Source organism: Astatotilapia calliptera, chromosome 12, assembly GCF_964374335.1.
Source record: "Astatotilapia calliptera chromosome 12, fAstCal68.1, whole genome shotgun sequence".
Taxonomy (NCBI): Eukaryota; Metazoa; Chordata; class Actinopteri; order Cichliformes; family Cichlidae; genus Astatotilapia; species Astatotilapia calliptera.
In genome coordinates this window covers 17055610-17071662 of record NC_137433.1, presented here as the reverse complement: position 1 = coordinate 17071662, position 16053 = coordinate 17055610, and the positions used below count along the sequence as shown (strand labels likewise).

Sequence of the window (16053 nt, the reverse complement as noted above, 5' to 3'; positions counted from 1 at the left end):
TACAACATGCACACCTACACTAACAAATACTTGTGAGCAAGTAAACTATGAAGAGACCACCAGTAAAACATTTGTAACAACAAACCTAAAAAGACTTAAATCAACCTGATCTAGAATGGACATTTTAAAGACGCTAACAAAGGAAAAGTGGCTAAAGCTATCCAGCGCTCAGAGTCAGCCAGAAGCTAGCAGCCTCGGTATGAGCAAAGGATCAAGGATCAAATAAAAGGAAAAGGAAAATTATAGAAACGAGTAAATACAGAAGAATTGTGTGCCTGGTGAAGTTAGAAACATACTGGAAAATGATGTAACTGTGAATGTAGCTGACATTAGTTTTGTTGTACATATCTATTGCATATACACTGCTTTTGTTAGGTAATGATGGGTGTACAGAAACTCCAATAGTACAGTTTTCAGTTGTTTAAGTAAGAGAAAATCCTGCAACTTATGGCATTTCAGGAGCTGTTTAGTTTAGTTTAGTAAATTATTTTAATGTAAAAAATAATATTTTGGGTTAAAGAAAAGTAGATTTTTGTTGCCATATGCCATCATCATAATCATAATCAAAATCATAATCAACAAACCTGGCATGTTAACGCTGAAAAAAAATCGGAAATCAAAATCCCCTAAGAAATTTTAAATCTGGGCATTATTATAAATTCATCATTTTGTTAAGATCAGTGTTGTGATACCTGAAGAGATGGAAGCCAAACGGCTTGTGTCGGGGTGCCAGTTGGGTGCAACAGGTTCATATGGAGATAAGTCTTCCATGTCTTCATCTAAAACAACAGTAAGGATGAAAAAAAAAAGATTAGTTATTGCTCAAAAAGACCACAGCTCTACAATTAACTGAATCATCAGAAAATATACAACACATAGGAATTCATCTTACCCCCAATATCACAGAATATACACAAAATAAAGCAAGATTCAATCCATATCTCAAACTTTACTGACTCACACAAAGAACCACTAACAATAAACTCTTTTGATTTGAATTTAACAGATATTTGAAAGCATGACTTTGATTTAAATGTAGCATTATCCTTGAGCAATATATTTTTGACCAACAACAGTTTTACACGTTTTTCATCCTCAACAATGATTATGTTTCTCAATACTCATCTTTTCCATGTATGGTCATATTTTCATATTCTGTTTGTGGATGTGCTAAAATAATTTGGGGAAGGAATGCAGTTAGGGGAATAACAGGAAACGAGCATATTCCTTCCTCGGTCACTTCAACTCAATGGACTATGCTTAAAGAGAGTTAATGAAAGGAAATGTTACTGCGTCCAACTGCCAAGAACATGTTTCCATTTCTGAGAATCTCTAAGATAAGGGAAAATTGATGTGCAGTAAATATCATAAGATAATGACAAATTGCTTCCAAGCTCCAAGAATGTTTACTTGTTTTGAATATTGTATAACAGAAAAAAGGTCTTTATCTTTGGTCATTCCCCTGTGGGGGTGGCTCAGTGCTTCAGCTCCTCTGCAATAAAGGACATTTCTCTTGCAAGATTGCATCTGTTGCTGTTTTAATTTTTACTTAATATATTTTCTGATTCTCCACGACAGGAAAAGAAATGTTTGTCATCATCACATTCTTTGCTTGTGGAGCATTTGTGCCTGCTTTGGTTTGATTTGGGAGAACAGCTGAAGGACTAAAGCATAAGCAATGCATCTTTCCTGTTAACAATGTGTTGGCTGAGCTGTTTTTATGAAAATAAATAAATAAATAAATGAATAAAAAATAAAATTAGCACTCAACTGACTGAGTCTCTCCCATGTGCCTGCTTCTCTGTAGGCCCTAATCCCACATTTAAAATTCATAGCCATTCAGTGTGATTGAGACAAACCCTCCAGTGTGTAATAGCTTTGCATTCGGATCCTAACAGAAACACAGTGAGGGTGTTATGAGGAAGGCTTGGGGGCCTGCTGCTACAAATGAGAAAATCCGTAACCTGTTGGTAAAAGACTACGCTTCTAGGACAACCAATCAGTAGATCCAATCAATAGATATGGTGCATTTTGTTTATCAGCACGCTCTTCGAGCATTTCAGGAAAATGTGATGCAATCTGAAAAAATACTTTCAGCTAACTGCTGTGATAATAGGTAAGACTATTGTAGAAAGCTGTGTGTGTGCGTGTATGCCTGTATGCCATATTATTGCTATTACTGAGGTATTTATGTATTCTTTGCACAGCAAATTATAATAAGCAATAAGCAATAATTCAAATGATGGTAACCAGAAGGTAAAGTGACACAGTGTTTATCACTGTTGCCTCACAGTGAGAAGGTCCTTTCCTCAAACCTGCCAGCTGCCTTGGACCTGTCTGGACTCTGGAGTCTTTGGAGTAGATATTTAGTCCAAATTTCAACATTTTAAATTGGCCGTAGGTGTAAATGTGAGTGTGAACGGTTGTCTTTCTCTCTGTGTTAGCACTGTGATGGACTGGCATCCTGTCCAAGGCATAAACCCACCTCTAACCCTGTGACAGTTGTGATAATCTCCAAACCCCTCGCTTGGATAAGTGGAAGACAATGAATGGATTGATGGTCAAGAAACTGTATGAATCGTTGGATAATAATAATCAGCAGACAGCAATACAACCATGATAACATTGGCTTTGTGATCATATCCATTGGCATGAAAGATAAATTTGTTAAACCCTCACCCCTTAGCAAAAATATGTGCACATGCACACAGATTAGCTAAATTTTAATAACAGGAAAAAGCTGAATTACTAATGGGATTTTTCCTCCATTTTTCTGCAGATTAAAGACCACCCCGACACAGACCAGTGCATATCTGCAGTCACTGCTTTCTATATATGTCTGCATGACCCCTCTTCATCGGAACTGGCAATCATAAGAAAAAAAGAGTAGCTCAGCCGGCCACTTTTTGAGCACACACAGCTATTGACATGTTGCTCAGTTCAGGATCTCACATTTGTTTGAGAGAAATAAAAAAGTGCTGGGGGACACACACAAAGAATAGAAAAGAAAAGATGCACAAAATTGCAGAGGAAGAAAGAAGCAGCACAATTGGGGGCAGAAAACCCTTTGAAAGACTAAACTACCTAAATCCTCAAAGTGTCCATACAGAAACACATATTCACTCTAAGATAGAAAGGAAGGTAGGTAGGTAGGTAGGTAGGTAGGTAGGTAGGTAGGTAGGTAGGTAGATAGATAGATAGATAGATAGATAGATAGATAGATAGATAGATAGATAGATAGATAGATAGATAGATAGATTTCTCTATCTCCATGTTATCTATCTATCTAAGTTCTGCTTTCTGATGTACTGTATTGTGTTTTTTATCCACAGTTGCATCACTCACAACTCTGTTCATGCTTGTCCTTACATTTCTATCAAGACAGAAGGACTCGGGAGGTTCCAGAACTTGAGATCTCGCAGTATGTCTAATTACAACAATTACCTTCAAAAGCTATAATGCTCTGAAGCCTTTCAAGAGTTCAAGACTACCACCTACACAGCAAACAACCACCTTTACCACCCTTCCATGTTTTTTTAGCAGCACCTACCGCTATTGTGCATTTAAAAAAAAGAAGAAAAAAGAAGGAAATAATGTACAGAAAAATCGAATGCTTTGCACTGAACAGAGCCAAATGGAAAAAGGCATGTTCTATCTTTTGCCACAAGCAAACAACTTGTTATTAGGTTGCTTACTATTTTGTTCAGGCAGCTTCTTACACTGTAGGAAAGCTTCACAGGCAGCCGAGAGTCAAGCCATTTTAGGCACGTTAAATTTTACAGTGTGTCTGTGCAGTGTGTACTGTACTGATCCTATAAGGGCACTCACAAAGATCAAGATCCACCAAGGTCAATACCCTATTGTGCATTTTTAAAAGCGATCTGAATCTACGCCTAAATTTAGTAGGATCCTCTTCGGCTTATGCTCTACGTTCATGGCTCATTAAATTCACTTTGACAGGTTTGTGTAATCTTACTAGGAACAAACAGACAGAAAGATGGCTCTGATCGCATACATCCACCTCAGCTTTTGCCTTGGTGGAAGAATAATGTGAACCCACAACAGTAGCTGCAGCTAATGGATGGTACAAGCCGTACTAAATCATAAAACTGCAAAACACAATATAATCTCACACACACCCTTAGGACTGAGAAATCCCACAGCAGGAGGCCTTGTTGTACTTAAAGAAAACTGCTCTTTGACAGTCACCCTGGACCCAATTACGCATTCATCAAGTAATAGAAAATTCCTCCCAGCTGTTTAGTGATCAGATGTTTTTTAGCCGCAGGGCAACAAGTTATCGCTGTAATTAAGCCTCCGTTTGACTTCATTTGCTCTGACAGGATGGAGCATGAAAGACAATCAGCCCTTCCCTAGTTACAGCATGAGAAAAATAATGCCTTCCGGTGGGTTCACAGGGCTGTTAGCTGCCATAAGGGGTCTTACAAAGCTATTAGGTACCATCACTCTTTCTTTTCATATGCATTATCAATGAAGTTGAACTCTTGAGGTGGAAACTATCCTATGTCTTATTTAATGAATCATTTCAATGTAAGCAGCTATCTCCTGGAAGTTTTCAGTCTTTTGAATATGTGGCTTTACAGCTGAAGGCCCCATCCAAAGTTGTGTTTCTTAATGTTTACAGGCCTCCCAAATACTGCACAGACTTTTTTAATGACCTCAGTGAACTGCTGTCTGTGATCTGTGTTGATTTTGACTGTGTAATTATTGCTGGGGATTTTAACATTCATGTGGACAACCCTCAGGACAAAGGGACTAAAGACCTGAGTAACACTCTGGGCAACTTTGGGCTGACTCAGCATGTAACAGAGGCCACACATAATAGAGGACACACTCTTGACCTACTGATCTCCAAAGGCCTGAGCATTTCAAAGGTTACTGTGTCTGATGTGGGCCTGTCTGATCATTACTGTGTTTTCTTTGAAAGTAAAATCTCAGCCCACACAAATATATCAACAACAGTGATCACAAAACGGTGTATAACTGAACACAGTAGTGAGATCTTTAACCAGGTCTTCCCATTAACACCTGACCTGTCCAGAGGGTCAGTCAATGAGCTCGTCAATAGCTTCAATGCTAACATGTTAAATGTAATGGACACTATTGCTCCCATTAAGGTGAAGGTTATCTCTGGAAGGAAAAAGTCTCCATGGAGAAACTCCACACTGGTGAAAAATGAAAAAAGAGAGTGTAGGAAAGCTGAGCGCAGATGGAGAAAAACAAACCTCCAGGTTCATTATGACATTTATAAAGAGAAACTTCACAATTATAATTTACAACTGAGGAATGCAAGGAGGTCCTACTTCTCTGACATCATCACTAAAAACAGCCATAATGCTCGGGTCTTATTTTCTACAGTTGACAGGCTAACAAACCCTCCTGTGTCAGTGGCAGCTGAACTTCATTCGACCATGGCCTGCAATGACTTTGCCAAATTCTTCACTGAAAAAATCCAAAAAATTAGACAAGCAATTGGTACATCAACAGCAGATCCAGGATATGTACTGTGTCCACCAAAAAACTGTTTAAACACCATGAAACAGTTTCAACCTATTAACAGCAAAGACCTGGAGGACATCTTAGGTCAACTGAACTCCTCCTCCTGCTGTTTAGATGCCAACAAGTTTTTTCAAAAAGGTCTCAAAGACTTTAGAGTCAGACCTGTTACAGATCGTCAACTTTTCTTTATTATCAGGTGTGTTTCCAGAATCACTAAAAACTGCTGTAATCAAACCTATACTGAAAAAGGACAATCTTGACAAGACACAAATGAACAACTACAGGCCGATCTCAAATCTCCCGTTTTTAAGTAAGATCATTGAAAAAGCAGTTTCTCAACAGCTCAGTTACTTCTTAAAACAGAATAATTGCTACGATGCCTTCCAGTCAGGTTTTAGACAGAACCACAGCACTGAAACCACTCTGACCAAAGTGTTTAATGACATATGTCTGAATACAGACAGTGGAAAAATGTCAGTCCTAGTTTTACTGGATCTCAGTGCAGCATTTGATACAGTTGACCACAACATATTACTCAAACGACTGGAGAACTGGGCAGGTCTTTCAGGAACTGTACTAAACTGGTTCAAAACATACGTAGAAAACAGGAAATACTTTGTATCAATAGGTAACTTCACATCTGAGCAGACAAGTATCACATGTGGAGTTCCCCAAGGTTCCATCTTGGGACCCCTTCTGTTTAACATCTACATGCTCCCACTGGCACAGATTATAAACAACAACAAAATAAACTATCACAGCTATGCAGATGACACACAAATATATATCACAATGTCACCAGGAGACCGAGGCCCTGTACAGGCTCTTGGTAAATGCATTGAGGAAATCAATGACTGGTTGTGCCACAATTTTCTCCAGCTAAACAAAAACAAAACTGAGGTAATAGTCTTTGGCGCCAAAGAAAAACGATTACAGGTCACCAGAGAACTTCAATCTATACATCTAAAAACCACAAACCAGGCGAGAAATTTGGGTGTAGTGATGGATGCAGACCTAAACTTAGAAAAACACATTAAGACAATAACAAAGTCAGCTTACTATCACCTCAAGAATATATCAAGGATAAAAGATCTGATGTCTCAACAGGACCTGGAAAAACTAGTCCATGCATTCATCTTTAGTAGGCTTGATTACTGTAACAGCATCTTTACAGGTCTACCTAAAAAATCAGTCAGACAACTACAGCTCATTCAGAACTCTGCTGCTCGAGTCCTCACTAAGACCAAAAAAGTGGACCACATCAGTCCAGCTCTGAGGTCTTTACACTGGCTGCCTGTCCGTCAGAGGATAGACTTTAAAGTTCTGATGCTGGTCTATTAAGCTCTGAATGGTTTAGGACCAAAATACATCAATGACCTCCTGACCCAGTATGAACCATCCAGATCCCTCAGGTCATCTGGATCCGGTCTTTTATCAGTTCCCAGAGTCAGAACCAGACACGGAGAAGCTGCATTCAGCTTTTATGCTCCTTATATCTGGAACAAACTCCCAGAAAGCCTCAGATCAGCTGAAACACTCAGTTTATTTAAATCCAGGTTGAAGACTCACCTGTTCTCAGCTGCATTTGAATAAAGCACCAAATCCACACTTTAAGCTTAAATTTCAAAACTTACATTTAACTACTGATTTTATCTACTATTCTGATTTTATCTGTTTTGATTTTATATACTGTTGTTTGTTTGTTTGTTAATTAGTTAGTTAGTTTATTTGCTTGTTTTAATCAATTTTAAATCATGCTTTTTATTTGTTCTTGTTTCTAATGTCTCTGTAAAGCACTTTGAATCACCTTGTTGTTGAATTGTGCTATACAAATAAACTTGCCTTGCCTTGCCTTGCCTATGGTTTTTTCGTGACATTCTTGGCAAATGGTTTATGGCCAGAAGCTAGAAGTCGTTCACCATCTGTTTTTAATGGTTTCCCTTTAGTTATTGTCCATCAGTTTAATATTCATTTCACCTTGTTCTCTGTTTGTGTTGCAGGAAACACCCATTTACACTGCACACATATTATCTCCCACTCATATAATAAGAATATGCAACAAAACGATATCTTAGACTAATTGCAAACTCATTGCACGGCCTGGAGCACAGCTGGACGTCTTCTGCAGAGCTCTGCAGGCTGCTGCACATGCTCAGCTTGCATGTAACCAAGCCTCTGCTGTCAGAGCTTGAAAAGTTTGTAAATGAGCTGTCTGTGGAGTTTAGGCGTGCCAGCCTGGGCTCCTTTCATATCTTAGAGAATACTTTTATAAATTAATAAGAAAAAACACCTTTTTAAATCACATTATAATAAAATGCATTAATATTTCCTCCTATTATGTGTTCATCTCGACAAAGACAAGTTGTACCACAAACGCATTTTTTAAAAATTGCACTTAACAAAACAAAAGTTGAAGGGTATATTCTGTTAACAGCTCAGCTTTTGAAGTTATATTGACATTTTAAACTCAATTTCAAACCATACAAATAGAATATTGGTATTAGCTCAGAATAATATTTCAAGTCACAATTTCAATCCAGCATGGCGTGTTGGGCAAATATAGCTAAAAAAGGAGAGGAAAAAAAATGAATGTTGAGTTTTTTCAGCCCTTCCTTTGGCTATGTGAATGCAATGTTGATTAAAAAAAAAAAAAAAAAAGCGTTCCACTCTCACGTACCTAAATCATCCCTATGCTTGGCGCCAGGTGCTAAATGTTGAATATTGATAGGGAAAAACAGTGACTAATCCTTTCACACACTTTGTAGGTGATACAAGTTCCAATTTTACAATAGTAAGACTTAAATACTCAATATGAAGCAACATAAATACTTACTGTAAAGATATTTAGAGCTGCTGTATAGACAATCTGGTTATTAAGTAAGGTATGGCTATATAAAACATACGACTCGTTTCTTCTGCTTTAAATTCCTCTATATGGAAAATAGAGGGAAAAACGCAAGTAGCTATTTTATGAGCAGAGTTAAAGGCGAGCGATAGAGAGAAAAAGAGGCCTTGTAGTTGACTTCTATGATGCGCATTCATTCAGCACCTCTGTGAACCTTTCTGCAGGAGTGAGTCTTAATGCCCACATCATGACAGTATTCAAAGAGCAGAAAGCCCCGCCACTCACTCCCGCCTCTGATAGAGAACCTAGAGAACTCACTCCGCTATAAAAGGCTAATCTAAACCCCACTACCCGGCCCTCATTTCAGCTGCACTGTCACACTCTATACTAGGCTCAAAGTGAATGGGAGTAATTTTCGGCCAGTTCACCTTACAGTATAGAAAATCATTAGACAGATTTACCAGGACAAACAGTGCCTGTTTTGTCATCCTATTTTACTGATCCCTTTCACATTTGGGGATGAAAGATGCTAGGGGAGAAGGAAGGATGAAAAGGACAAGGAGGGGAAGCTGTGAAAGACCGTATTGATCACACACAGGATCTATTGACAGGTCCCTTCCTCTGATGATGAAGCGGCTACCTAGTGAGTACCGTATGGGTCTCCAGCTCAGGGAGGGAGAAAGCAAAGAGGACACATTCAGCATGCAAGAGCCTACTCGCCGTATACCCTGACATGCAGGGCAGGCTGGAAAAATGTTCTGCTTATGACAGTGGATGGCTAAGGTAATGGCCAGTGACTGCCACCATTGCTCATAGTAATGATGGTTTCACCCAGGAATACTGTGTACCTTTGCAACCGCCACCCCCCTTCCTCCTGTAGCACCCTCCATGACGCTCTCTCTCTTCTTCTCACTCCTTTTCCGTTTCTCTCTTAAGTTTCCTTGCCCCCTCATCATTTATCTACCATCCCGTCCTCGCTTCTTGCCCTCGCCTCCTGTCTTTTCTCTTGCTCTCTCCATTACTCCTCTTCACCACCGAAGTCTACCATGATGTCCACGGCATTCTCACACTGTCCATTTCGTGTAACGTCCCGCAGCATTAGGGGCCGCCCTGTGGCATTAGAATGATGTAGCGACATATTAAGCAAGTGACCTTTGCAATGCTGACGTTCATAAAAGTGGAGAAAATAAATCACTCCGCAAAATTGCGGCATTCTCGTCATTTCATGTAAAGACTCCTCTCACAATGAGCTGGAACAAACTAATGGAGCACTCCTTCCTCTCACTGAAGAGAAAGTTAGCTAATTAAATTGCTATGAATGATATTCACAAAGGCTCCTGCTTTGAGGGCCAGGGCGTGATTTCACAGCTGAGGCTGGGGAAAAAATGTGTATGTTAGAGGTATGGAACTTATTGTTTAAATCTTCAATTGTGCAATATTCACACGAGCCCCGGAGCATAATTGAGAGCCACCTATGCAATATTCCCCTGTGTAGCAGCCAACAGTTCTTTCTTAATTACTTCTTTTATGGATTCAAGAGTCCTGCACAGATTCACTCGCCTTGCACTGACACGGGCCCATTCAGAGCAGAATCCATCCATTATCCATTAAGGACAGTTGCACTGATGCATTGAATTCAGCTGCCATCTTCTGTGAGAAAACACAATTAACATGACACCATTTACCCTACCACTGAAAAAAGATTTTCAAGATTTTAAGACAAATGGAGGCAGACTAGAATAATGGGAGATGTGGCCCCACATTCTAGCTTCATGGCCTTGTTATTCCACCACATTCACAAGGGTAAGGACATGGTGTGAAATGTAAAATGTTTCAGAAGTGTAGTTAAACACCTGCTGAGATGTGTCAGCTTGCTGATATTTCAAGAAGACACATCAAGCAGCACTAGATGACGGTTATGAATCATACTGCTGTCACTTTGTCGAGGCGCTTTGTATGTTTTCTCAGCCTCGGCACACTTTTTTCTCACGCATTGTCAACTTTGAAACACTGGTCACACTCACTTGGATTGTAATTTACAGTCACATCTCATGGACACAGAACATACTTCAGCTTGACGGCCTTTCCGTCAGGCTATCTCATGGTGAGTCTGGGTTTGACTTGGTCAATGTTTAACTTTAAAGTCTCTGGGTATAGTGTCAAATACGTTGACATTTTCAGTTTTAAGGCTGACAGAGCTATGTGAGAGAAGTGCGAAAGGGTGGATGTCGCACAGTTTAACACTGAGGGCTAAAGCATGAACCCCATCATCAGTCTGAAATATGTGGCAGCACAAACCAGACATTACACTTACTGACTGTTGTTGCTTGGCTACTGGTTAACTAAAAAAACAAACCAAAACATCCAATATTCCCTTATTGTCCTCAATGAATCCAAGGTGAACACATAGCAGCTGGTGTTTTCTTTCTTTTTTCTTTGTTAGCGAGTCTACATCGTTATTATAGAAAAAAAACATCATCACGCAGATACATATTTTTGAATGTTTGAACAACAGAGGAGAAGCATCAAATATCACCCACAGTAACACTTATTAGACAAAAAGTACTATCACTGGCTACCATCTGGATTTCCAGGATTCCTGCCACGATCCAGAGCCGCACCAACATTTGATGGCTTCAACTGTCAGTGATGAAAAACGTGACCTTCGTTGAGAAGCTTGTTTTCTCCCACACAAACCAAGGTCTTTTGATGGCTTTGCCTCTGCACATTTTACAGATAACTGAAGGACTTAGGTAACACAAGAAACAACATTACTGTGTCAAGTTTGAGGACCAGTTATGCTATTCCCTAAATATGATATGATTACTGACAATAAAGTCCTAAAATTTCTCAAATTTCCTAAAATTTTAGGAACCGTCGTGAACACGCTTTCACTATGAATCTTGGAAGTTATTAAATATGTAGTCAAAGGAGCTTGCAAAGAAAAGCGTCTGGACTTCTTTAAGTTACTTGAAGACGTTTCACCTCTCATCCGAGAAGCTCTCTTCAGTTCTAAGGTCAAATGGTGGGGAGTCCCAGATTTAAACCTAGTGGGAGTATCCCCCCACATCATCACGCAGATACATATTTTTTGAATGTTTGAACAACAGAGGAGAAGCATCAAATATCACCCACAGTAACACTTATTAGACAAAAAGTACTATCACTGGCTACCATCTGGATTTCCACGATTTCTGCCACGATCCAGAGCCGCACCTAGTGGGGGGATACTCCCACTAGGTTTAAATCTGGGACTCCCCACCATTTGACCTTAGAACTGAAGAAGCTTCTCGGATGAGAGGTGAAACGTCTTCAACTAACTTAAAGAAGTCCAGACGCTTTTCTTTGCAAGCTCCTTTGACTGCGATGACCTGGATGACTGAGAACCTTCACAGACATATTAAATATGTATCACAAATCTAATATCTGAATCTGCAGCAGCTTTACTGTACAAGATTTTTGAGTTTAATGAAAAGTCCAATGTAGTCAAACAAAATAATCTTCAATACAAGAGATAGGCAGTTATGAAACCAGATGTAGAGGGCAGTAAAAGCCCCAAACTGTCAGCACTGTAAGAGATTTGTTGAAAATAAGCACTATGTATCAGTGCTTGCTGTTGTTGTAATTAATGAGGTCTACATTCTTTATGCTGATGCCAATACTAATTTCTCAGGGAGGTGCAAACACACACACACTTTTAGAGGCATATTTGTTTTCTTTTGTTTGTTAAGCCACTTGACATTGACCTATGAATCATAGAAAACTCACCTCACTTATGCGATGAAGCAGTGCTGTGTCTACGCACAACAGATAACTTAGCAAAGAACCAGTTTTTAGACACTTCATTACTAGCAGCCTGTCACAAAAACACACAGTTTGTTCCCATCTCTTTACCCGAATCTACATCAATGTCAAAGATAACACAGTTTAACAGACATAAAATTATATTTTGGTTACAAAAGTACAGAAATTCTGTCTTGCCTGATTTCCACTTCCTACACTGTATAGTGTATATTATCTTTACACTAGACTGTATACAGATGGCATAGGGGTGTAATTCAGTGAATTAATCTAAGCATCATGAGCTTAAATGCAAATTAGTCTACTACATTTGATGTAACCCAATACTGGCCATAAGGACCACAGCCACTGTGCACCATAAAAATAAAATAAATAATAATAATGGATTGCATTTATATAGAGCTTTTCGGGAGCCCTCAAAGCGCTTTACAATACCACTATTCATTCACTCTCACATTCACACATTGGTGGAGGCAAGCTACAGTTGTAGCCACAGCTGCCCTGGGGCAGACTGACAGAGGCGAGGCTGCCATATCGCGCCATCGGCCCCTCTGGCCAACACCAGTAGGCGGTAGGTGAAGTGTCTTGCCCAAGGACACAACGACCGAGACTGTCTGAGCCGGGGCTCGGACCGGCAACCTAAAGTCATAATAAATTAGAGAATAAGCTGAAATACACAGAATCAGTCCCCTGAAAGTCAAAGTGCTTAACAGTTAGAAAGTTAAAATTCACACAGAAGAAGAAGTTTCAAAGCTGGAAAGTAGCTGAATATCTTTTAAACATACATTAGAAAAAGCTGACTAATGACAAAAATAATGACAAAAAATCTGAATGAATATTGAAAGCTCATATTCTTTAACCACTTGAAGAGTGGAATTATGTGTTTTAAATGTCTAAACTCAGGAATCTCAAATAAAAAACAGAATATTTGTCTGTTGTGTGTGTGTGTGTGTGTGTGTGTGTGTGTGTGTGTGTGTCTGTGTGTGTGCGCGCGCGCGCGTGTGTGTGTGTGTGTGTGTGTGTGTGTGTGTGTGAGTGACTGCGCACACTCTCACACAACTTTTTCTTTTTTACATTGTTTTCAACAATTGACTTAACAGGTAGCTACCAATTGTTAATCCATCTAAGACCTACGTGTAAACCATCCACACAAAATACAGTTTAGGCCAGCGGTCCCCAACCCCCGGGCCTTGGACCGGTACCGGTCCGTGAGTCGTTTGGTACCGGGCCGCGAGAGTTGAGGCTCAGGTGTGAAATGTATGGTTTTCAGGGTTTTTATCGGTTTTCAGCGTTATTTTGTTATCGTTTTTATCGTTAACTCGGTTTTCCTGGGTCTTTTCACGTGTGTTATGAATAAATCTTCTTTTTTTCGGTACCGGTACTAGTTTTATTTTGTTGTATTTATCCGCGACACCTTAAAGGCAGGTCCGTGAAAATATTGTCGGGCATAAACTGGTTCGTGGTGCAAAAAAGGTTGGGGACCGCTGGTTTAGGCCATAAGTATCTGGACAGATAAAAACGCACCATTTTATCTTATGTTATGTTTTCATCATCTCTTCGTTAGTCTTCATTATCTGTATGAAGACACGTTGGTTTCAGTGGTTTGAGCTCCATTTCGTCTCACATTGGTACAAATTCTTACATATTAGCATATCTTGGACAAGACTAGATATGCTGCTAGTTAAAGAGATTTCTAAAAAGATGAGATTATAAAGCATGACTGGGCCTCATATATTTCAGTCAAAGCATCTTCTGACTATTGAATTCAGACTTCTTTAACCTGATCTCTGTCCATTTAGATCCAAGGTAGCTGCATACAGCCCAGCTTTGATCTCAAGTGTTACAATGGCCTATCTTTCTTTAAAAGTAAAGAGGTAAACAGTCACATTTAATAACCAAAACATGAAAAGCATGAAAATGCTTTAAGATGTAAGTGCAATTTCAAAAGTATGTCTTTGCCTGCGAAATAACGTCGCAGCACACACATTTAATAGATTACAGAGTTTCAAAAGTGTGGATGCTGGGCAGGCACACTGTTTTCATGCTGAAGTCTTTTTCTCTTTGACTTCATAATCTGCCATTCTAGAAAGAGACGTTCACATGTTTGTGTCTTCATCTCAGTAACACACATATGCATGGATGAAATGATTTTTATCTATTTCGTACACTTTCCCAGCAGCAGCATCTCTTCATTATCTTTATGTCTGCAGACATGCTTCTTTCAGTGGTTTGAGGTCTGTTTTCTCTCACACACACAGATATTTTCCACACACATCAAAAAGGTTTTTCACATATCAGCGATTTGTGTGTTTGTGTGTGTATGCTTAAGTTTTGTCCACACATTCATGTGTTGTAGAGGCTAAATTTTAATAAGTTTAGTGGTTCTGTGACTTTGATGCTGAAATTTGCATTTGGTGGTTTATGGTTTCCTGAGGACTAACTGACAGCTGAGAGTGAAACAAAACAATTTTTAGTAGATTTTAAGAATGTAAGACAAATGCAAACCAGGTAGTTTGCTTGATATTTCAAATAAAGTCTACAAGGAAATACCAAAACTCCAAAAGTGTGGGTATATGGGCTCATTAATAGTTGCTGCCATTCAAGTTGAACAAATCTCCAGCCACTTTCTGCCATGGCCTGCCTAGAAGCTCACTGGGCAACAGTAGCTCTACTAGGATCACACGTTCTTTGAGACATGTTGTTTCTCACCAATTCACCTATTTGTCTGCCTATGCCTGGCCACCATACTGCTTCTCAGGCATGACCATTGGGATGACCAATTTGGAGTCTTTTAGCAACAAACCATAATGGACAGTGAGTAAAGCCCTTCCTGGCTAATATGCTTTTGCTGGGCCTGAGTGTTGATTGCTGTCTGGTCAGCCTCTCTGGCACAAGGACACGATCTCTGCACAAACGATGTCTTCTTTGAGCTATTCTCTCAGGTTTGTAGGTATTGCTCTGGTATTTTAACACCAACAAAGTGATTCCCAAAGAGCCAAAAACCTGACATATATATCGACATGTTGTGCGGGTTAGGGTTAGTTACAACAGTGACAGTCAAAGATCCCAAACATACTGTCAATGCAGTAAAAACATACTTGGAAAGAAAAAGAAAACTCACAAGTGAACACTATCAGTCATGGATTGGCCTCCCCAAAAATCTGGATCTGAACATTATTGACGCAGTATGGGATCCTCTTGACAGAGAATGAAACAAAATGCAACCTGCATCCAAAAAAGCTGTGAATGTCCTTCAAGAAGCCAGGATATCTATTTTTGAAGACTACGTAAAGAAATAAATGACAAAAAAAAAGCTTGCCAAAGAGAGTTCAGGCTGTGTTGACAAATAAAGGTCATCATACCAAATATAGACTTTCAAGCTTGTTAGAATTGTAAAAACTCTGCTTTTGCCACTGTATTTCAAGTATGTCTGCATGTTTCGATAAATCCCAGCACCTATTTCCCATTTTCCAAGCAGTTCCATATCAGAGAACCTGTTGGTAAGGTAGACCAACTCACTCATATAGCTGATAAGCAATAATACTGCTATGATCTATAAAGTACAAAGATAAAACATTTCCTTTCAAGGCATTTACAAGCATTAGAAAATGCAACTGACTCAACAGAGTGAACAAAAAGCTTTTTGGTTACAAATATGTTTTATTCTGGTGAGCAGTAGAGGAAAAAAACTCTTTGTTCTAAGTTAACCTTTTCAAAGCAGTTACTTACTGTAGATGTAACTAAATACATCCCTGGAATTACTTCACAGACACTCGTATGGAGGGCTAAAGTAAGTAGAGGGTCACAGATCCTAGGCTGTGCATCAAACCACTGTCAGGTATTGGGATCACGAAACAGTCTTTTGTGACTTAAGACCACACATTTAA

General features: G+C 39.3%; 1 protein-coding gene across 3 annotated transcripts in view; it reads right to left on the bottom strand.

The window, feature by feature from the left end:
* The window catches only part of LOC113033288 (GDNF family receptor alpha-2-like), a 70216-nt gene that overhangs the window by 49400 nt on the left and 4763 nt on the right, over positions 1–16053 (bottom strand). For all 3 annotated transcript variants that reach the window (XM_026186957.2, XM_026186958.2, XM_080309071.1), the window contains exon 3: positions 693–779. In XM_026186957.2, coding sequence (XP_026042742.2) covers positions 693–779 — 87 coding nt within the window. The remainder of the gene's footprint in view (positions 1–692; positions 780–16053) is intronic.